At 51.0% G+C, this 18142-nt stretch overlaps 3 protein-coding genes across 4 annotated transcripts in view; 1 reads left to right on the top strand and 2 right to left on the bottom strand.

Annotated features, from left to right (window-relative positions):
* LOC116836048 (uncharacterized) overlaps window positions 1–18142 on the bottom strand; it is a 616551-nt gene that overhangs the window by 33755 nt on the left and 564654 nt on the right. The window lies entirely within an intron of this gene.
* The window catches only part of LOC116836046 (uncharacterized), a 441820-nt gene that overhangs the window by 385096 nt on the left and 38582 nt on the right, over window positions 1–18142 (bottom strand).
* LOC116836047 (uncharacterized) overlaps window positions 1–18142 on the top strand; it is a 445785-nt gene that overhangs the window by 424614 nt on the left and 3029 nt on the right. The window contains 1 exon segment of the mRNA XM_075070366.1: window positions 15157–15369. Within this exon segment, the coding sequence (XP_074926467.1) occupies window positions 15157–15369 (213 nt within the window).

The raw sequence follows: 18142 nt of genomic DNA, 5'->3' as shown, positions 1-18142 counted from the left end.
GCCACAGGATTCTCTGCTGCTTTCACAGATCCTAATTGTATTTTATCATCTTCCATCCTCTCCTCCTTACTAGGATAGAGAAAATCTCCATTAATAGGTCCTCCCCTAAGGACTGTCTCTGTCCAAACCACGTGCTCCTCCGCACCTGTCGGTTTTCCCCCAGCCCTTAGTTGAAAAACTGCTCTCCAACCTTTTTAATTTTAATATCAGGAACAGCATCCTAAAAAACTGGGACCTGGATTGAGGTACCCTCCGTTACTCCTCTCTCTCTCCCCGAGAGGTCAGTTGTATGACCGCTGTCCTCCGGGATGTCAGTTCCACCGTTCCCTCTCAAAACCTGAATGCCTCGGTGCACAGAGGCTGAATCAGCCATTCTGTGCTGGACATCTTCTCCCAAGTGACCTGTGAGGAGACTCATAGACCCATAGGTCAGAAGGGACCATTATGATCATCTAGTCTGACCCCCTGCACAACGCAGGCCACAGAATCTCACCCACCTGCTCCTGTACCAAACCTCTAACCTATGTCTGAGTTACTGAAGTCCTCAAATCGTGGTTTGAAGACCTCAAGCTGCAGAGAATCCTCCAGCAAGTGACCCATGCCCCACGCTGCAGAGGAAGGCGAAAAACCTCCGGGGCCTCTGCCAATCTGCCCTGGAGGAAAATTCCTTCCCGACCCCAAATATGGTGATCAGCTAAACCCTGAGCATGCGGGCAAGACTCACCCGCCAGCACCCAGGAAAGAATTCTCTGTAGTAACTCAGATCCCATCCCATCACAGACCACTGGGCATACTCACCTGCTGTACTCCCACTATTCCTTCCCCGGTTTCCCCCTCTGGAGCCCCCTCTAGAGCAAAGGTTCCCAAACTGGGGCTCGCAAAAAGTTACAGGGGGTTCTCGAGGAAAAAATTCCCTAATGGCGGACAGAGCTGTCCATAGGGACCCTTGGGCCAGCAGCCTGGAGCCCCTGGACTTCGATGAGCTAAACAGATCAAAGCAAACATCTCTATCACACTGAGGAGATTTAAACTTCAAGGCTCCTTATACGACATGAAAAAGGAGGTGGATATTTTTGGCTGTTTTTAAAATTAAATAGGCAGCTAGGATTGTTTTTAAAATTATGATGAACAAGAAGTTTAAGCTTTGTTATGAGGCGCGTTGTTTTCCTGGGCTGCTCAAGCCCTGAATGCTCGAGTAGGAGGAACTCTTCCTGGAGGATTCTCTGCACTTTGAGGTCTTTAAACCACAATTTGGGGACTTCAATAACTCAGAAATAGGTCAGGGGTTTGTTATAGAAGTGGGTGGGTGAGATTCTGTGGCCTGCGTTGTGCAGGAGGCCGGACTAGATCAGGGGTCGGCAACTTTTCAGAAGTGGGGTGCCAAGTTTTCATGTATTCACTGTGATTTAAGGTTTCGCGCGCCAGTCATACATTTTAACATTTTTAGAAGGTCTCTTTCTATTAGTCTGTAATATAGAACTAAAGTATTGTTGTATGGAAAGTAAATAAGGTTTTTAAAGTGTTTAAGAAACTTCATTTAAAATGAAATTAAAATGCAGAGCCCCTCGGACTGGTGGCCAGGACCCAGGCAGCGTGAGTGCCACTGAAAATCAGCTCGCATGCCGCCTTCAGCACCCGTGCCATAGGTTGCCTCCCCCTGGACTAGATGATAATGGTCCCTACTGACCTTAAAGTCTATGAGTCGGCTTCTTAAATCCCTTCCTGCTGTTTCACGGCTGATACTCTCTGATGAAACGTAGGAGCCTTGTCTTGTAACAGGCTTATTCACAGCGATACAAGCTTCGAAAGTGAGATCTTGGCAGAGTGACGCCATTTTCATAATGGAATAAAAATACTGTAGTGAAAAATAGTAAATAATATTAAATAATGTGTGATAAGCATGTCATAAAAACAAATTTTATATTTCCAAGCTCACTGCTTTTATAATTTATACTCCGGTAAAGGAAAAAATCCCTGTAAATGTTCATTTTTAGGAGGGGGGTCTTGAGACTCAACATTTTAATCAAAGGGGTTCACAGGATGTTAAAGTTTGGGAACCGCTGCTCTAGAGGGAGATCTGTCCCCTGTTCAGCTGCAAAAGGCCGCCAGCTAGCAACCGGGACAGTTCTCTCATGGACTGTGGGCGATACGCGCTCCTCCCTCCCTGAGGAGATGCCACCTTCCCAGCTGGAAGCATGAGACTCTCTCATTCCTTCTGTCATCCACCCCCCGTTAATAAACTTTTCAAACCACCGATTTCTAGGTGCATTTTTGCCAAAGGCACAAGAATCCTGTTACTAAAAGCTCCAGGGGGAGGGATTGCTCAGTGGTTTGAGCATTGGCCTGCTAAACCCAGGGTTGGGAGTTCAATCCTTGAGGGGGCCACTTAGGGATCTGCCTTGGTCTTGCTAGTGAAGGCAGGGGGCTGGACTTGATGACCTCTCAGGGTCCCTTCCAGCTCTGTGAGATAGGTACCTCTCCATATATTCTAATATTTTTTCTATCTGTCCTGGCAGTATGTCACCGTGAATTATACTCCACTTGATCGCAGAGATTTCTGCACCTGTATCTTCCCACCCAAGGGGTTCCCTGCCGTTAATCCTGCCAAAATGTGCTTTGTGTCAGGCTCTGCAGATGCTAATCCTACAAAAAAATATACGCTACGTCTCAGTTGCTTGAGAGATGCCTGTGTTGAGGGCAGCAGAACTAACGTGAGCTCCTTGTTGCCTGGTTCCTCCCAGCGGAGGGCATTTATTCCTCAGGCGATCAGTGGAATTACGGCGATGGAACCTTTCTGGGCTCTTCCATTTTCACGGGGGACTTGGGACGAGGATTAGAGGAATGGTTTTGGGGGAGGTGAGGGCCCAGCAGCCCAGCCACCTTCTTTCTTCCCCAGGAGTCAAACAGCAACCCCCCTTCCCGCCACTTTAAAACCCCTCGTTCTCTGGTTTATTCACAATAGATGCCTGGGGCTGCTGAAAGGCAGCAGCTGCTCGACAAGTTGTCTCTTCCACCGTCTTCCAGGCCTCATCTTTACGTATATTTAAGGACTGTTCTCGAGCAAAGATTGGTTCAGAAATTCCCACCCCTTTGTCCCTCACCCACTTTCTCAGGAAATCTTTCATTCTGTCTAAATATTCACTCACCCCCTCTTAAGATTTCTAAATTCCACTCTGTATGTATCAGGGGTAATTTGAAACCTTTACAGAACAAGATTTCTTTTAAATTTAAATTTACAGGAGTCTAAAGCATTGCATTGAATACATTTTCAGCATTACCAATTAGTTTTGCAGTCAGGGTAGGAACTCTCTTGGCATCTGAGATTTCCTGCCCTGCACGCAGCCTTTCAGACGTGGAAAGATATTCAGTAATGTCACCTGCTTTGTTGGATGCAAGATGTAAGTGGGCCCAATTGTGGATTTTTGCAGAAGTGCAAATCAGAGGCGTGTGGGCGGGTGGGCGCTGGTTCTCCTTTTCTAGCAGTTCCAGTTGGCGTCTCCGCTTTCTCTCTGTTTCCTCAGATTCCTTGCCTGTGCCGCTGCCTCTGTCTGGCTTCGGGTCTGAGGTTCTCTGATGTGCTGTTTCTTTCTCTTTTAGCTCCAGTTCTTCCATTGTCAGCTGACACTCACACTCTCTGTCTTTTTCTGCCACCTGCAGTCTGTGCCACTCCAGTTTTGCAATTGCTTCGCTGCCTTCGCTCATCTTTAAGCTTCTCTTTCCCAAAATAAGCAGACAGAAAATAACTGGTATCCTCCTCTCAGCCACCACATTTAAAATCTCTGTCGCAGTGTCTGAAGTGCAAACCTCCCTCCGAACAACAAGCGGGGCATTTCATCCCGATGGGATCCCCGGTGTAGAACGTGGAACTAGGGTACCACAGTGACCCTGTGTTTCTCCAGCCTGGGCTGTCTCTCTCAATGCTTTGCTAGTGACAAGCAGCAAACCCCTTCAGGTGCTGCGATCACTCAGCTCTATTGCATGAACGCTCCCAGAACGACACAGAGAAAGGCACCAGCCAGTTCCCCCCAGCCTTACACCGCAGAGCTGTACCGTCTTGCCCTGGTCAGAAGCCTGATCTGTGTCTGTTTGCAACCCAGTCTCTCTTTCCTCGACGTGGAGAGGGCAGGCAGCAGCCTTTGTAAACCGAGTTGAGATTGCCCAAGCACTTCAAGCAAAATGCACCATTTTAGGGAAAGTGTAAAACAGATTTATTAACTACAGAAAGATCGGTTATAAGTGGGAGTCATGCTAGTTATTAAAGAAAATAAAAGATAGAGGCACAATCAAAATCTTAAACCTTACTCCACTAGACAATATTTCAATCTAGCAATTTTTTCCACCCCACTGGATGTTACAGTTCTTAATACACAGACTTCTCCCTGAAGCCTAGGACCAGTCCCCTCAGATAAAGTTTTTGTCCTTTCGGCGTTCTCGTTGCTTCCGGCGTAGGTCAGGGAGGAGAAAGTTCAAGGCACGATGTCACTGTCTCTTATTTTATACCCTCAGTCCATGTGCCTGGAAAATACCAGCCCAGACATTTCCTGGTGGGTTTTGCTGAGTCACAAGGCTGAGCAATCCCCCCGGTGTGGTCTTGAGCAACCGAGTCAGAGAGTGGAGCGGTCCCTACTGCGTGGTGCTCATTGACTTGTAAATCCCTTGCTGACCGCTCTCCTGCTGATTAATGATCACTGAACACCTGCCTGGGCGGAGAGCCCTCCCCTTTGTACGCTCAAACTTATGGCGTATTTCGGTAACCAAAGCTCGTCACTTCCTACCCACGAACAAATATTCCTATTGGGACAGCACAGCGGGTTTTGGCAGATCGTGAGCTTTCAGATGATCACTTACGTGGCCTGCTTTGTATGAAATATCACAGCCCTCTATGAATTGTGAGTCTGGGGTGTACAGGATGTGACTTGGAGATACAGGGGGTTCAGTCCTGGTGGGAGGGGATGGGTCTACGCTGAGCATTTTCCCACCATAAGAGTCGATGTCTATGCTGAGAAAAAGCCAGTGAGAATATGAAATGACAAAGTCTGATCTGAATTCCCCCCAATAACCTTTCTCCCCCCGACAGGCTGCAGAATAACATCCCCGGGTCCCTCCAGATTCTCCCAGCCTGCCCAGGAAAGGGAAATGGAGGCAGCAGACCTGGTTCAGGTAAGGAGCTGAGGACATGCTGGGAGGTTCCCGCAGGAGCCAGAGGGACAGGGAAGACACGGGAAGTGGGAGTTTGATCTAAGGGTGCAGGCCGTGCACGGGGTGGAGAAAGGTAGGGGGACGAGGTGTGATGGACCTGCTGGGACTTGGTAAACCTGAGGCCGAGATTCTAGGAATAGACCCTTAGAGGTTGGGTGTGGAAATTCCCCTGTTTGTGGAACAGGAAACAAACCTGTGAAAACTTCCCAGACTCCCCGTGTTGGAGCGTGAACCCACTAACCAGAGGTTGCTCTGACCTGTGAAGGAGGCATTCGCCACTGACGCTTAGGGAAGAGGCCCCCATCCCCTGACCTCCAGCTGCTGGCAGTGGGGAGGGTGTTGGGATTCCTACAAGGAAAGGCTTTATCTCCAGTTCAGCCGCTGACTAGCCAGTGCATGATGAAAGGGAAGACCCTTTCCCCGCTACCTGCTGGGAAGGACGGGGGGCTCTGTCTATCTCCCCTCACCCTAACACCTCCTGGATGCGCTGAGCAGAGGATGGGTGGGTCTGTGCTGACTGTGTAGCCATGTGATTGGCCCTGCTACCCCATGAATAGTGGGGTTGTGAGTGGGGCAACAGGTACTGAGTTTTGGGCTCTTGCTCTTTCAGGGGCCGGTGACCTTCGAGGAGGTGGCTGTGTATTTCACCAGGGAAGAGTGGGCTCTGCTGGACCCCACTCAGAGAGCCCTCTACAGAGACGTCATGCAGGAGAACTACGAAAATGTGACCTCGCTGGGTAAGGATTCTTGTCCCCTCAGTTCTTGGAAGGAGAATGCAGAGTTAAGGTTCACCACATCCTGCGATGTAACCTTAACTCTGCCCTGTTTCAGCAACACTCCGACATGCCAGCGACACACACACCAGCCCTCTGCTCTCCTCACTACATAACGCTCTGGAAACGGAGCAGTCCTTCAGAAAGTCTAACGTCTTCTCTTTACTCAGGCGAAACTTGGGTTTAGGTCTGGCGTGGCGAAGAGAAGCTTCCGACACCTGGCTGGCCCTCAGATGGAGCCAGCACCACACGAACCATCACGGACTTGCAAAATATCACCACGTCTTCGCCCCTGAGGGTTAAGAACGGCCACACTGGGTCAGACCAAAGGTTCCTCAAGTCCAGTATCACTGGTCAACGCCATGTGCCCCAGAGGGAATGAACAGAACAGGTCACAGTCAAGTGATCCATTCCCAGCCTCTGGTGAGTGATTCCTTCGGAGCCATTGCCTTCGATTACCCTTCTCTAAACCCTGGAGATGGCTATCCATGAGTGCCAACAACACTCATGGCAAGAACACAGCCTTCTGCACGTTTATTGTCCACGAATCCCTCCACTCTCTCTTATGGACCGCCACCTTGCCACGGTGGGAAGGCTTGCAGGGACGTAAAGACCCTAACAACAATGTCGTTCTGAGCTTTCCTACTTCTGGTAGGGTTCCCCCTTGGCAAGCAGGTCTGAGGCAAGGCTCCTGACTTACCGTGGCCCAAACGTCACCTAGACCCCAACAGCAGCTGTGAAGGCGGATGGGGGCTGCAGCAGGAAGGAGGCCTCTGGTGGTCTGGGATCTCCTTGCCACTGGGTCAGGGTTTTCCTCCCGTCAAGTCTCGTGCAGTTACCGCCTGCATCCTGGTTTCCTCACGTTAAAACGATTTCACAAGCAGGCCTCACACCCGCACAGAGCCGTGTGGTGACATGAGAGTGGCGGAGAAGACAGGAGCCGTGAGTTCTGGGAGTCTTTCGTCTCAAATCTGCACGCCGGCGGCAGCCACGAGATGGCCGTCTTGTGCCTGGATGAGACAGAAGTCCATTTCGGCAGCAGCGGCTGTGACAGAGCAGGCCTCTTTTAGGATCTCTTCTGCTCGCCAGAAAAGGTGCCCCAAACGTCGGCGGTCTCACACTCTTCTAACTGCAGGGCCGCGTCCAGTGGGATCACTCAACGCCGTGGCCAAAACAAGAGATACAAAAGACAATGAATTTCCTCACCTGGAACATCCGCACCCTTAGGGACTCTCAGCTCATAGATCTTGTTTTCTAGACCTTTAATCATTTTTGTTGTTCTCGGGACTTTCTCCAGTTTGTCCACATCCTTCCTGACATGTGGCACCCAGAACTGGACACAATACTCCAGCTGAGGACTAATCAGCGTGGAGTAGAGCGGAAGAATTTCTTCTCATGTCTTGCTTACAATACTCCTGCTAATACATCCCAGAATGATTTTCGCTTCTTTTGCAACAGCGTTACACTGTTGACTCCTATTTCGCTTGTGCTCCACTATGATCCCCAGATCCCTTTCCACAGCACTCCTTCCTAGGCAATTATTTCCCATTTTGGATGTGTGCAACTGATTGTTCCTTCCTAAGCGGTGTGCTTTGTATTTGTCCTTATTGAATTTCATCCTATTTACTTCAGACCATTTCTCCAGTTTGTCCAGATCATTTTGAATTTTAATCCTCTCCTCCAAAGCACTTGCAACCCCTCCCGGCTTGGTATCATCCGCAAATTTTTTAAGTGTCCTCTCTATGCCATTATCTAAATCACAGATGAAGATATCGAACAGAACTGGACCCAGAACTGATCCCTGCAGGACCCCACTCATTACGCCCTTCCAGCATGACACTGAATCATGGATAACTACTCTCTGGAAATGGTTTTCGAACAAGTTTTGCACCCACCTTATAGTAGCTCCATCTAGGTTGCATTTCCCTAGTTTATGAGAAAAGCATGGGAGACAGTATCTAAAGCTTTAGTAAAATCAAGATATACCACATTTACTGCTTTCTCCTCCATCCACAAGGCTTGTTACCCTGTCGAAGAAAGATATCAGATTGGTCTGACACAATTTGTTTTCAGCAAATCCATGCAGATTGTTACTTATCACCTTATTATCTTCTAGATGTTTGCAAATTGATTGCTTAATTATTTGCTCCATTAACTTTCCGGGTAGACAAGTTAAGCTGACTGGTCTGTAATTCCCAGGGTTGGCCTTTATGGGGAGGAATTCAGGGGATCCTAGCTGGGATCCAAGCACCCTGAACCCCCAGAAGGACTCAGTGGAGGGGTCCGGACTGTGCCTGCAAGCTCTGCTGTAACCTGTGTTCCTGCTGTCCAATAAACCTTCTGTTTTACTGGCTGGATAAAAGTCACTGTGGGTCCCAGGAAGAGGGGTGCAGGGCCACAGACTCCGTGACAACTTGGTGGCAGCGGGGGAGATACTGCACCCCGTGGACGGCGCTTCCTGCAGTAAGTGACTGGGGAGCAGTAAAACGAAGGGGTGATTAACCCCTGGGAGTGTGTGCCCAGTGAGAAGGACTTTGCAGTAACAGGGTCCCCCGGGGGATTGCAGTGAGCGGTCCCAGGGCGGAGGAGTCTGCAGCTCGACCCTGGCAGAGAGGTGGTGATCTCAAGAAGGGCTGGTGCACTAGGGGTCCCCCGGAAACCGTGGGGAGCGGCGAGCACCCTGGCCTGTGAGTGGCCAGCAGGAAGATGTACGCCAAGCGGCGCAAGTGTGACCTGCTGGAGCTGTGCAAAGCAGAGGGGGCTGCGCACAGGGAGACTGACGAAGGACCAGCTGATTGCCCGGCTGGAGGAGGGAGACCGGAGCCCTGTCTCTGAGGGAAGCAGCCTGGCAGATGCAGCGCAGTCACCAGTGTCTGTCCCCCCCGGGAGTGGTCAGCCGGCGGATGAGGGCTTCCCGACCCCCCCTTCCTAGCCCTAGAGGAAGGGCGGGGGAGGAGCCCAGCGAATGCCGAAGGCACCGTGACCCCCCGGCCAGCAGGGGATCCTGGCAGCGAAGCCCACCCCCAGCAGGGATCCTCCGGCGACGCTCGACAGCAGCTGTGGAGCAGCCGTGGCTGGAAGAGGAAAGGAAGTTGAGACGGAGAGGAAGCTCGAGTTAAAGAGGCAAGAGCTGGAGGAGAAGGTGACACCAGCGCAAACATGAGGAGAACCAGCGTAAACATGAGCTGGAGCTGGCCCGGCTGAGGAGCCGTGAGGCCCCGGCTGCGGTGAGTGAGGGGGGGACCCAAGCCTACACCGAACTTTGATAAGCGCTTGCTGCCCCGGCGTAAGGAGGGGGAGGACATAGATACCTTTCCTGACGGCCTTTGAGAATGCCTGCGAGCTGCACGGGGTTGGCCCTGCGGACAGGATCGCAGTTCTCACCCCCTTACTGGACTCCACGGCCGTGGAGGTGTACAGCCGACTGAAAGGGGCGAGGCGGGGGACTACGAACTGTTCAAACAGGCCCTGCTCCGCGAGTTTGGGCTGACTCCTGAGATGTACCGGAAAAGGTTCCGGAGTCAGCGTAAAACCCGTGAGGTCACATACCTACAACTGGCCAACCGGGCGCAGGGTTTGCCCGCAAGTGGACAGCTGGGGCCCAAACTAAAGAGGACTTGCTGGACCTGTTGTCATCCTGGAGCACCTGTACAAGCTGTGCCCGTCCGACCTGAGGCTGTGGTTGAGGGACCAGAAGCCGGAGAACCCGCAGCACGCAGGCCAACTTGCCGACCAATTTGTGGACAGTCGGGCAGCAGGGATGGCAGGGAGGAAGTCCTCGAAGGAGCAGGCCTGCCTCAGCGCAGAGAGAGAGTCATCATGGGACCTCCCAGCGGGGGCCTATGGAGAACCCCCCCCCAAAGGGGAACATCCAGTGTCAGGTCCTCCGACCCATTCCAGGGACCACACGAGACATGGGCTGCTATCAATGTGGCCAACGAGGCCACATACGGGCCCAGTGCCCCAAGCTCAGGGACAGACTGAGCAGACCCAACCCGCAGAGGTGGACTGGGTAAAAACCCAATCGGAAGATGGGCTACCTCACCGGAAAGGGGGCTGGCAACATACCACCTGTGAAGGAGGGAGGAGGTCCCAGGTCAGCTCCTCTGGGGGCTGGAAGCGCCAGCCTCCGGGTTCTTAGTTTTACCGGGTGGGCGCGCGGGGCTGCCCCTCCGGAAGGAGTGCATTGTTTCCCTGGAGGTAGATGGGAGGGAGGTCACTGGGTACTCATGGGACACGGGGGCAGAGGTGACGCTGCCCGGCCCGAGGTGGTGGGCTCAGATCGGGTGGTGCCCGACACCTACCTGACCTTGATGGCGTGGGCGGGACCCCACGCCCATTCAAGGTGCCCGTGGCAAGAAGTACATCTGAAGTGGGGGGCCAAGGAGGGCCCCCAAGGATGTGGGGGGTACACCCATACTTGCCCACAGACGTGTTAATGGGAGGGGACCTTGAGGACTGGCCTAGTAGCACTCAGAGTGCCCTGGTCGTGACTCGTAGTCAGAGTCGGCAAAGTGCACTGCACCCCGACAACGGGGAAGGTACTCGGCCCGAGGTGCAGGACCCTAACCTGGGGGCGGGGAGCGCCCAGGGGCAGGGCTCAGAGAGGCTGCGACCTCAGGCCCAGCCAGCAAGAGAGAGCTGGTCCCCATCCCTGTCCCAGCTGCTGAGTTCCAGGCGGAGTTGCAGAAAGATCCCTCCTTGCGGAAGCCCAGGGACCGGGCTGACCTTAGTGCGGAACAGACCCTGAGGAGAGGTTGCAAGGAGAGGTTCCTGTGGGAGAAGGGGTTCCTGTACCGAGAATGGGCTCCCCCAGGGGAGGTAGAGTCATGGGGATCAGGAGGCAGCTGGTGGTTCCCCAGAAGTTTCGCCACAAGCTGCTGTACCTGGCCCATGACATCCCTCTCGCAGGACACCAGGGAATCCGGCGCACCAGGCAGAGGCTGCTACAGAACTTTTACTGGCCTGGGTCTTTACCCAGGTCCGACAGTACTGCCAATCCTGTGATCCCTGCCAGAGGGTGGGGAAGGCCCAGGACAAGAGGAAAGCAGCTTGAGGCCCTTTACCCATCATAGAAGAACCTTTCCAGAAGGTGGCCATGGACATAGTGGGACCTCTCAGCAAGATGACCCGTCAGGGAAAAATACATCCTGGTGGTGGTGGATTTTGCACTCGCTACCCCGAGCGGTGGCCTTGTCCTCTATCGAAGCAGATACAGTGGCAGATGCGCTGCTGACGGAGGATTTCAGCCGGGTGGGGTTCCCCAAGGAGGTCTTAACAGATCAGGGTCCAACTTCATGTCGACCCTGCTCCGGTCCTTATGGCAGAAATGTGGGTGCAGCACAACTGGCCTCAGCGTATCACCCCCAGTCCAACGGGCTGGTGGAAAGGTTCAACAGGAACGCTGAAGATGATGCTAAAAACATTTATGAACCAGCACCCGCAGGATTGGGACAAATACTTACCTCACCTGCTGTTCGCGTACAGGGAGGTACCCAGGAGTCTACCGGGTTTTCGCCTTTCGAACTGTTGTATGGAAGGCGAGTAAGGGGCCCCTGGACCTGATGAGAGATGAATGGGAGGGGAAGGCCACTCCCGAGGGAGAGTCAGTGGTGGAGTATGTCCTGACCTTCCGGGAAAGACTGGCCGAGCTCATGGCCTGGCCAGGGAGAATCTGGCCCGAGCCCAGAGGAAGCAGAAGGTCTGGTATGACCGCACGGCCCGGGCCCGAGCCTTTGCCACTGGGGATCAGGTGATGGTTCTCATCCCTGTGAGGAAAAAACAAACTCCAGGCCGCCTGGAAGGGCCCTTCAAGGTTATCAAGCAACTGAATGAGGTAAACTATGTGGTGGACTGTCAAACGGGCACATCACCGGCGGGTGTACCATGTGAACATGATGAAACCATACTATGACAGGGGGAATGTCTGGTGTTGGGCGTGTGTGGACCACTGGGAGGGCAGGGAGATGACCCTTTGGTGGATCTATTCCCTGGGACAAAAGCTGGTTCCCCCTGGAGGCGATTCCCCTCTCTGATCAGCTGACCCTGGCCCAGCATGCTGAGATCAGAGGGGTGCTGCATCTGTACCGACAGCTGTTTTCCAACCAGCCTGGACGCACTAATTTGACTGTCCACAGGGTGGAGACTGTCCACATTCCCCTATAAGATGCTCCCCTTTTCGGGTCACTGGTAAAACTGCCCAGGATCTGGAAAGGGAGGTCAGGGACATGCTGGCTTTGGGGGTGATCCAGCAGTCTTCCAGCCCTTGGGCCTCGCCAGTGGTGCTGTCCCAAGAAGGATGGGTCAATCCGGTTCTGTGTGGACTATCGAAAGCTCAATGCCATCACCGTATCTGATGCCTACCTATGCCCAGGCCTGACGAGCTCCTAGACAAGCTGGAGGTGCTCGGTACCTCACCACCATGGATCTTACCAAGGGCTACTGGCAAGTGCCGCTGGACGCAGATGCCAGGCTGAAATCGGCCTTTATCACCCCTCTGGGGCTCTACGAGTTTCTGACCTTGCCCTTTGGCCTCAAGGGAGCGCCGGCCACCTTCCAGCGCCTGGTGGATCAGCTACTGAGGGGGATGGAGAGTTTTGCCGTGGCCTATATATTGACGACATCTGCGTCTTCAGCCAGACCTGGGAGGACCATGTGTCCCCAGGTTACCCAAGTCCTGAACCGAATTCGGGGAGGCTGGGTTAACCGTAAAGGCTGAGAAGTGCAAGGTGGGGATGGCGGAAGTATCTTACCTGGGCCATCGGGTGGGGAGCGGCTGCCTGAAGCCAGAACCCGCCAAGGTGGAGGTGATCAGAGACTGGCCTGCTCCCAAAACCAAGAAGCAGGTCCAGGCCTTTATTGGGATGGCGGGGTACTATCGAAGGTTGTGCCCCACTTTAGCACCATAGCCGGCCCCATCACTGAACTGTGCAAAAAGGGAAGCCAGACAAGGTAATCTGGACCGAGCCGTGCCAGAGGCTTTCCGGGCGCTGAAGGAGGCTCTGGTCAGTGTGCCAGCTCTGGCGAAACCAGATTTTGACAAACCCCTTTATGGTGTTCACCGACGCCTCAGACACGGGACTGGGGGCGGTGTTAATGCAGGAGGATGAAAAGGGGAGAGACACCCCATCATGTACCTGAGTAAGAAGCTGCTACCCCGGAGCAAAACTACGCGGCCATCGAGAAGGAATGCCTGGCCATGGTGTGGGCCCTTAAGAAGCTAGAGCCATATCTCTTTGGGCGACACTTCACCGTGTACACAGACCACTCTCCCCTGACCTGGCTGCACCAGATGAAAGGAGCCAACGCCAAGCTCCTGAGGTGGAGCCTGCTCCTGCAGGACTATGACATGGACGTGGTCCATGTGAAGGGAAGTGCCAACCTGATAGCGGACGCGTTGTCCCGGAGAGGGGGCCCTGAACTTCCGAGGTCACTGGGCAGAGGACCCGCTCAGTTCAGTTCCGAAGGGGGAGCGGTGTGATGGAGTAGGGACTGTCTGTGTGGGAACGGAAAGCAGGGGATGTCTGTAGGTGAGGGACAGGTAGTCAGGGTGTAATGTGAGCGGCAGGGGGGAGGAGAGCTGCTGGCGGAGGAGAAGGAAACAAAGGTTTTTTTTGGCCGGAGGAGGAGAGCAGGACAGTTTGGGTTTGGGCTATGGGGAGGAATTCAGGGATCCTAGCTGGGATCCAAGCACCCTGACCCCCAGAAGGACTCAGTGGAGGGTCCGGTCTGTGCCTGCAAGCTCTGCTGTAACCTGTGTTCCTGCTGTCCAATAAACCTTCTGTTTTACTGGCTGGATAAAATCACTGTGGGTCCCAGGAAGAGGGGTGCAGGGCCAGACTCCGTGACAGCCTTATTCCCCTTTTCATAGATTGGCACCATATTTGCTCTTTTCCATTCTTCGGGAATCTCTGTATTGAGATGCTGATGGAGCGCTCAAGGGAGATCAGGCCATTGCGGTGAATCTGAACGAATTCTTTGCATCAATCTTCAGGGCTGAGGATGTGTGGGAGATTCCCCAACCTGAGCCATTCTTTTTAGGTGACAAATCTGAGGAACTTTCTCAGGTTGAGATGTAATTAGAGGAGGTTTTGGAACAAACTTATACATTAAACAGTAACAAGTCACCAGGACCAGGTGGGATTCACCTAAGAGTTCTGAAGAAACTCAAATGTGAAAATGCAGAACTACTCACTGTGGTATGTAACCTGTCATTTAAATCAGCTTCTGTACCAGATGACTAGAGGATAGCTAATGTGATGCCCGTTTTTATAAAAAGCTCCAGAAGCGATCCTGGCAATCACAAGCCGGCAAGCCTGATTTCCATACCAAGGAAATTGGATGAAACTCTAGTAAGGAACAGAATTATCAAACTCAGAGACAAATATGATTTATTGGGGAAGAGTCAACATGGTTTTTGTAAAGGGAAATCACGCCTCGCCAATCTACTAGAATTCTTTGAGGGGTCAAACATGTGGACAAGGGGGATCCAGTGGATATAGTGTACTTAGATTTTCAGAAAGCCTTTGACAAGGTCCCTCACCAAAAGCTCTTAAGCAAAGTGAGCTTTCATGGGATAAGAGGTAAGGTCATCTCATGGATCAGTAACTGGTTAAAAGACAGGGAACAAAGGGTAGGAATAAATTATCAGTTTTCAGAAGGGAGAGAGGTAAATAGTGGTGTCCCCTAGGGGTCTGTACTGGGCCCAGTCCTATTCAACATATTTATAAACCATCTGGAAAACGGGGTAAACAGTGAGGTGGCAAAGTTTGCAGAGGATACAAAACTACCCAAGTCCCAGGCAGACTGCGAAGAGCTACAAAAGGATCTCTCAAAACTGGGTGACTGGGCGACAAAATGGCAGATGAAATTCAATGTTGGTAAATGCAAAGTAATCCACATTGGAAACCTAATCCCAATTTTATATATAAAATGACGGGGTCTAAATTAGCAGTTACCGCTCAAGAGAGAGATCATTGGAGTCATTGTGGATAGTTCTCTGAAAACATCCACTCAACGTGCAGTGGCTGTCAAAAAAACCTTGAAGCAGAACGTCCTACACATTTGAACATCTGGGGAGCTACCCTCAGCGTATTGCTGCATCAAAATAGGCTGGGGTTAATACAATAAAAAAAAAATGGTGAGAAATCGCCTTGAACTCACCTGCTTTTCTTTCCCTGTGCAGAGTTTCCAGTTTTCACACCTGCTGTGATCTCCCATCTGGAACAAGACAAAGACACGTGGGTCCCAGATCTCCATGATTCAGAGATCCTGGGAGGTACCTGCACAAGGGAGGAATCATTCAGTCAATTCGAAACCTGTCCGTGTCTGAAGGAAACAGCTGAGATTCACGACAGAGACCTTGTGAGTTCTCCGAGTTCAGGATTGTCCCCAGCAGGTGTGTATCCTCCGGGCAGATATCCTCCGGGCAGATGGAAAAAGGGGTAAACAGCAAGTTGCCAAGATTTCCAGATGATACAAATTTACTCCAGACAGTTAAGTCCTAAACACACCGGAAAGAGTTAGGCCTTGTCTACTAGGGTGACCAGATGTCGTGATTTTATAGGGACAGTCCTGACCTTTGGGTCTTTCTCTGATATAGCCTCCTATTCCCTCCCCTCCCTCCTCCTTGTCCTGATTTTTCACACTTGCTGTCTGGTCACCCTATTGTCTACTCTGGAAAGTTTTGTCACCAAAATTACAGTTCTTAATACATAGCCTTCTCCCTGAAGCCTGGCCCAGTCTCCTCCCATGAAGCCTTCGTCTTCTCAGTGTTCTTGTTGCTTCCGGCGCTGGTGGAAGGCCAAGGAATGGTGCCACTGTCCCTTATTTTATACCCTCAGTCCATGTGCCTGGAAAATATGAGCCCAGATGTGGCTGGGTGGTCTTTGCTAAGTTAAAGGGTTGAGCAATCCCCCTGGTGTGGTCTTGTGCAGCTGAATCATAGAATATCAGGGTTGGAAGGATCTCAGGAGGTATCTAGTCCAACCCCCTGCTCAAAGCAGGACCAATCCCCAACTATTTTTTGCCCCAGATCCCTAAATGGCCCCCTCAAGGATTGAACTCACAACCCTGAGTTTTGCAGGCCAGTGCTCAAACCACTGAGCGATCACTCCCACCCCATTGGGCTGTTCCCACTGTGTGGGTATTGGGCAGCCCTCACTGACTTGTAAATCCCTTGATTACAACTTTCCTGTTGGGAGTCGTTTGCTGTTTTTTTTAAACAAACAAACAAACATACAGCAAAATTTCATAACTTGGTACACACTGGCAACGTCCGTCCTTTGACAGAGCAGTGGCTTTCAGCGGATCATGACCTTTCCTGTGATATCTTACAAGGCATATTTTGTACAAAACAGATCAGAATGACACGCTAGTGGTGACTATAGGGGTTCCTGGGTGCTGATTGGAGGTAAAAAGTGTCACATTGCGATATAAAGTTATATGTAGAACTAGATCTCTGGATTAACATTTTTTAATCTAAAATTTGGGATCTCTGAAGAAAACTCAGAGCCAGAGCTATTCGCGTAGCTGAAGTCGAAGTATCTTAGTTCGACTTACCTGGCTGTCCTCACGGCGGCGAGTCGACCGCCACAGCTCCCCTGTCGATGCCGCTTACTCCTCCTGCCGACTTGGAGTACGGGCATTGATTAGCAGATCAATTTATCGCACCCAGACAAGACGCGATAAATCGATCCCCGATACATTGAACACTACCCGGATTGGCGGGTAGTATAGACTTACCCTTAGAAAAGGATTGAATGAGGGAAAATGTGTTTTACATGCCTCCCATGTCACTCTAAAATATTCTAGACGCTGAGGGATATGGTCTAGAATTTGTTGAACAAACCACAAGTTAAACTATGAAGGTACATGACTAGACAGCTCAGATGATTAGCGATGGTATAAAGCAGTGATTCTCCAACTTTTGTAGTGGTGACCCCTTTCACACAGCAAGCCTCTGAGTGTGACCTCCGCTTATAAATTAAAAACACTTTTTAATATGTTTAACACCATTATAAATGCTGGAGACAAAGTGGGGTTTGGGGTGGAGGCTGACAGCTCGCGACCCCCTACATAATAACCTAACAACCTCCTTAAGGGTCCCGACCCCCAGTTTGAGAACCCCTGGCCTAAAGGCACTTTAGGTCGTCAACTTGTAGGCTTGGCAGAATTTAATTTTTATTAGGGCTGTCAAGCGATTGAAAAAATTAATCGCAATTAATCACGCTGTTAAACAGTAATGGGATACCATCTCTTTAAATATTTGTGGATATTGCCGACATTTTCAGATATATTGATTTCAATTGTGACACAGAATACAGAGTTGACAGTGCTTGCTTTATATTTATTTTCTATTACAAATATTTGCACTGCAAAATAACAAAAGAAATGGTATTTTTCAAATCACCTCATACAAGTACTGTAGTGCAATCTCTTTATTGAGAAAGTTGAACTTACTAATGTAGAATTATGTAGAAAATATAACTGCCTTGAAAAACAAAACAGTGTAATACTTTAGCGCCCGCAAGTCCACTCAGTCCTACTTCGGCCAATTGCTCAGACAAACAATCTTGGTTACAATTTGCAGGAGATAATGCTGCCTGCTTCTTGTTCACAATGTCACCTGAAAGTGAGAATGGACGTTTGCATGGCACTGTTGTAGCCGGCGTTGCAAGGTATTTACATGCCAGATGCGCTAAAGATTCACATGTCGCTTTGTGCTTCAACCACCATTCCAGGGGACATGTGTCCATGCTGATGACGGGTTCTGCTCAATAACGATCCAAAGCAGAGTGAACTGATGCATGTTCATTTTCATCATCTGAGTCAGATGTCACCAGCAGAAGGTTGATTTTCTTTTTTAGTGGTTCGGGTTCTGTAGTTTCCGCATCTGAGTGTTGCTCTTGGAAGACTTCTGAAAGCATGCTCCACACCTCGTCCTCTCAGATTTTGGACGGCACTTCAGATTCTTAAACCTTGGGTCAGGTGCTGTAGCTATTGTTAGAAATCTCACCTTGGGACCTTCTTTGCGTTTTTGTCAATTCTGCTGTGAAAGTGTTCTTAAAACAAACAGGTGCTGGGTCATCATCTGACTGCGACAACATGAAATATATGGCAGAATGCGGTTAAAACAGAGCTGAAGACATGTAGTTCTTCAAGGAGTTCAG

The sequence above is a fragment of the Chelonoidis abingdonii genome, chromosome 11, assembly GCF_003597395.2.
Source record: "Chelonoidis abingdonii isolate Lonesome George chromosome 11, CheloAbing_2.0, whole genome shotgun sequence".
In the NCBI taxonomy this organism is placed as follows: domain Eukaryota; kingdom Metazoa; phylum Chordata; order Testudines; family Testudinidae; genus Chelonoidis; species Chelonoidis abingdonii.
This window is presented reverse-complemented; position numbering and strand designations above follow the sequence as displayed.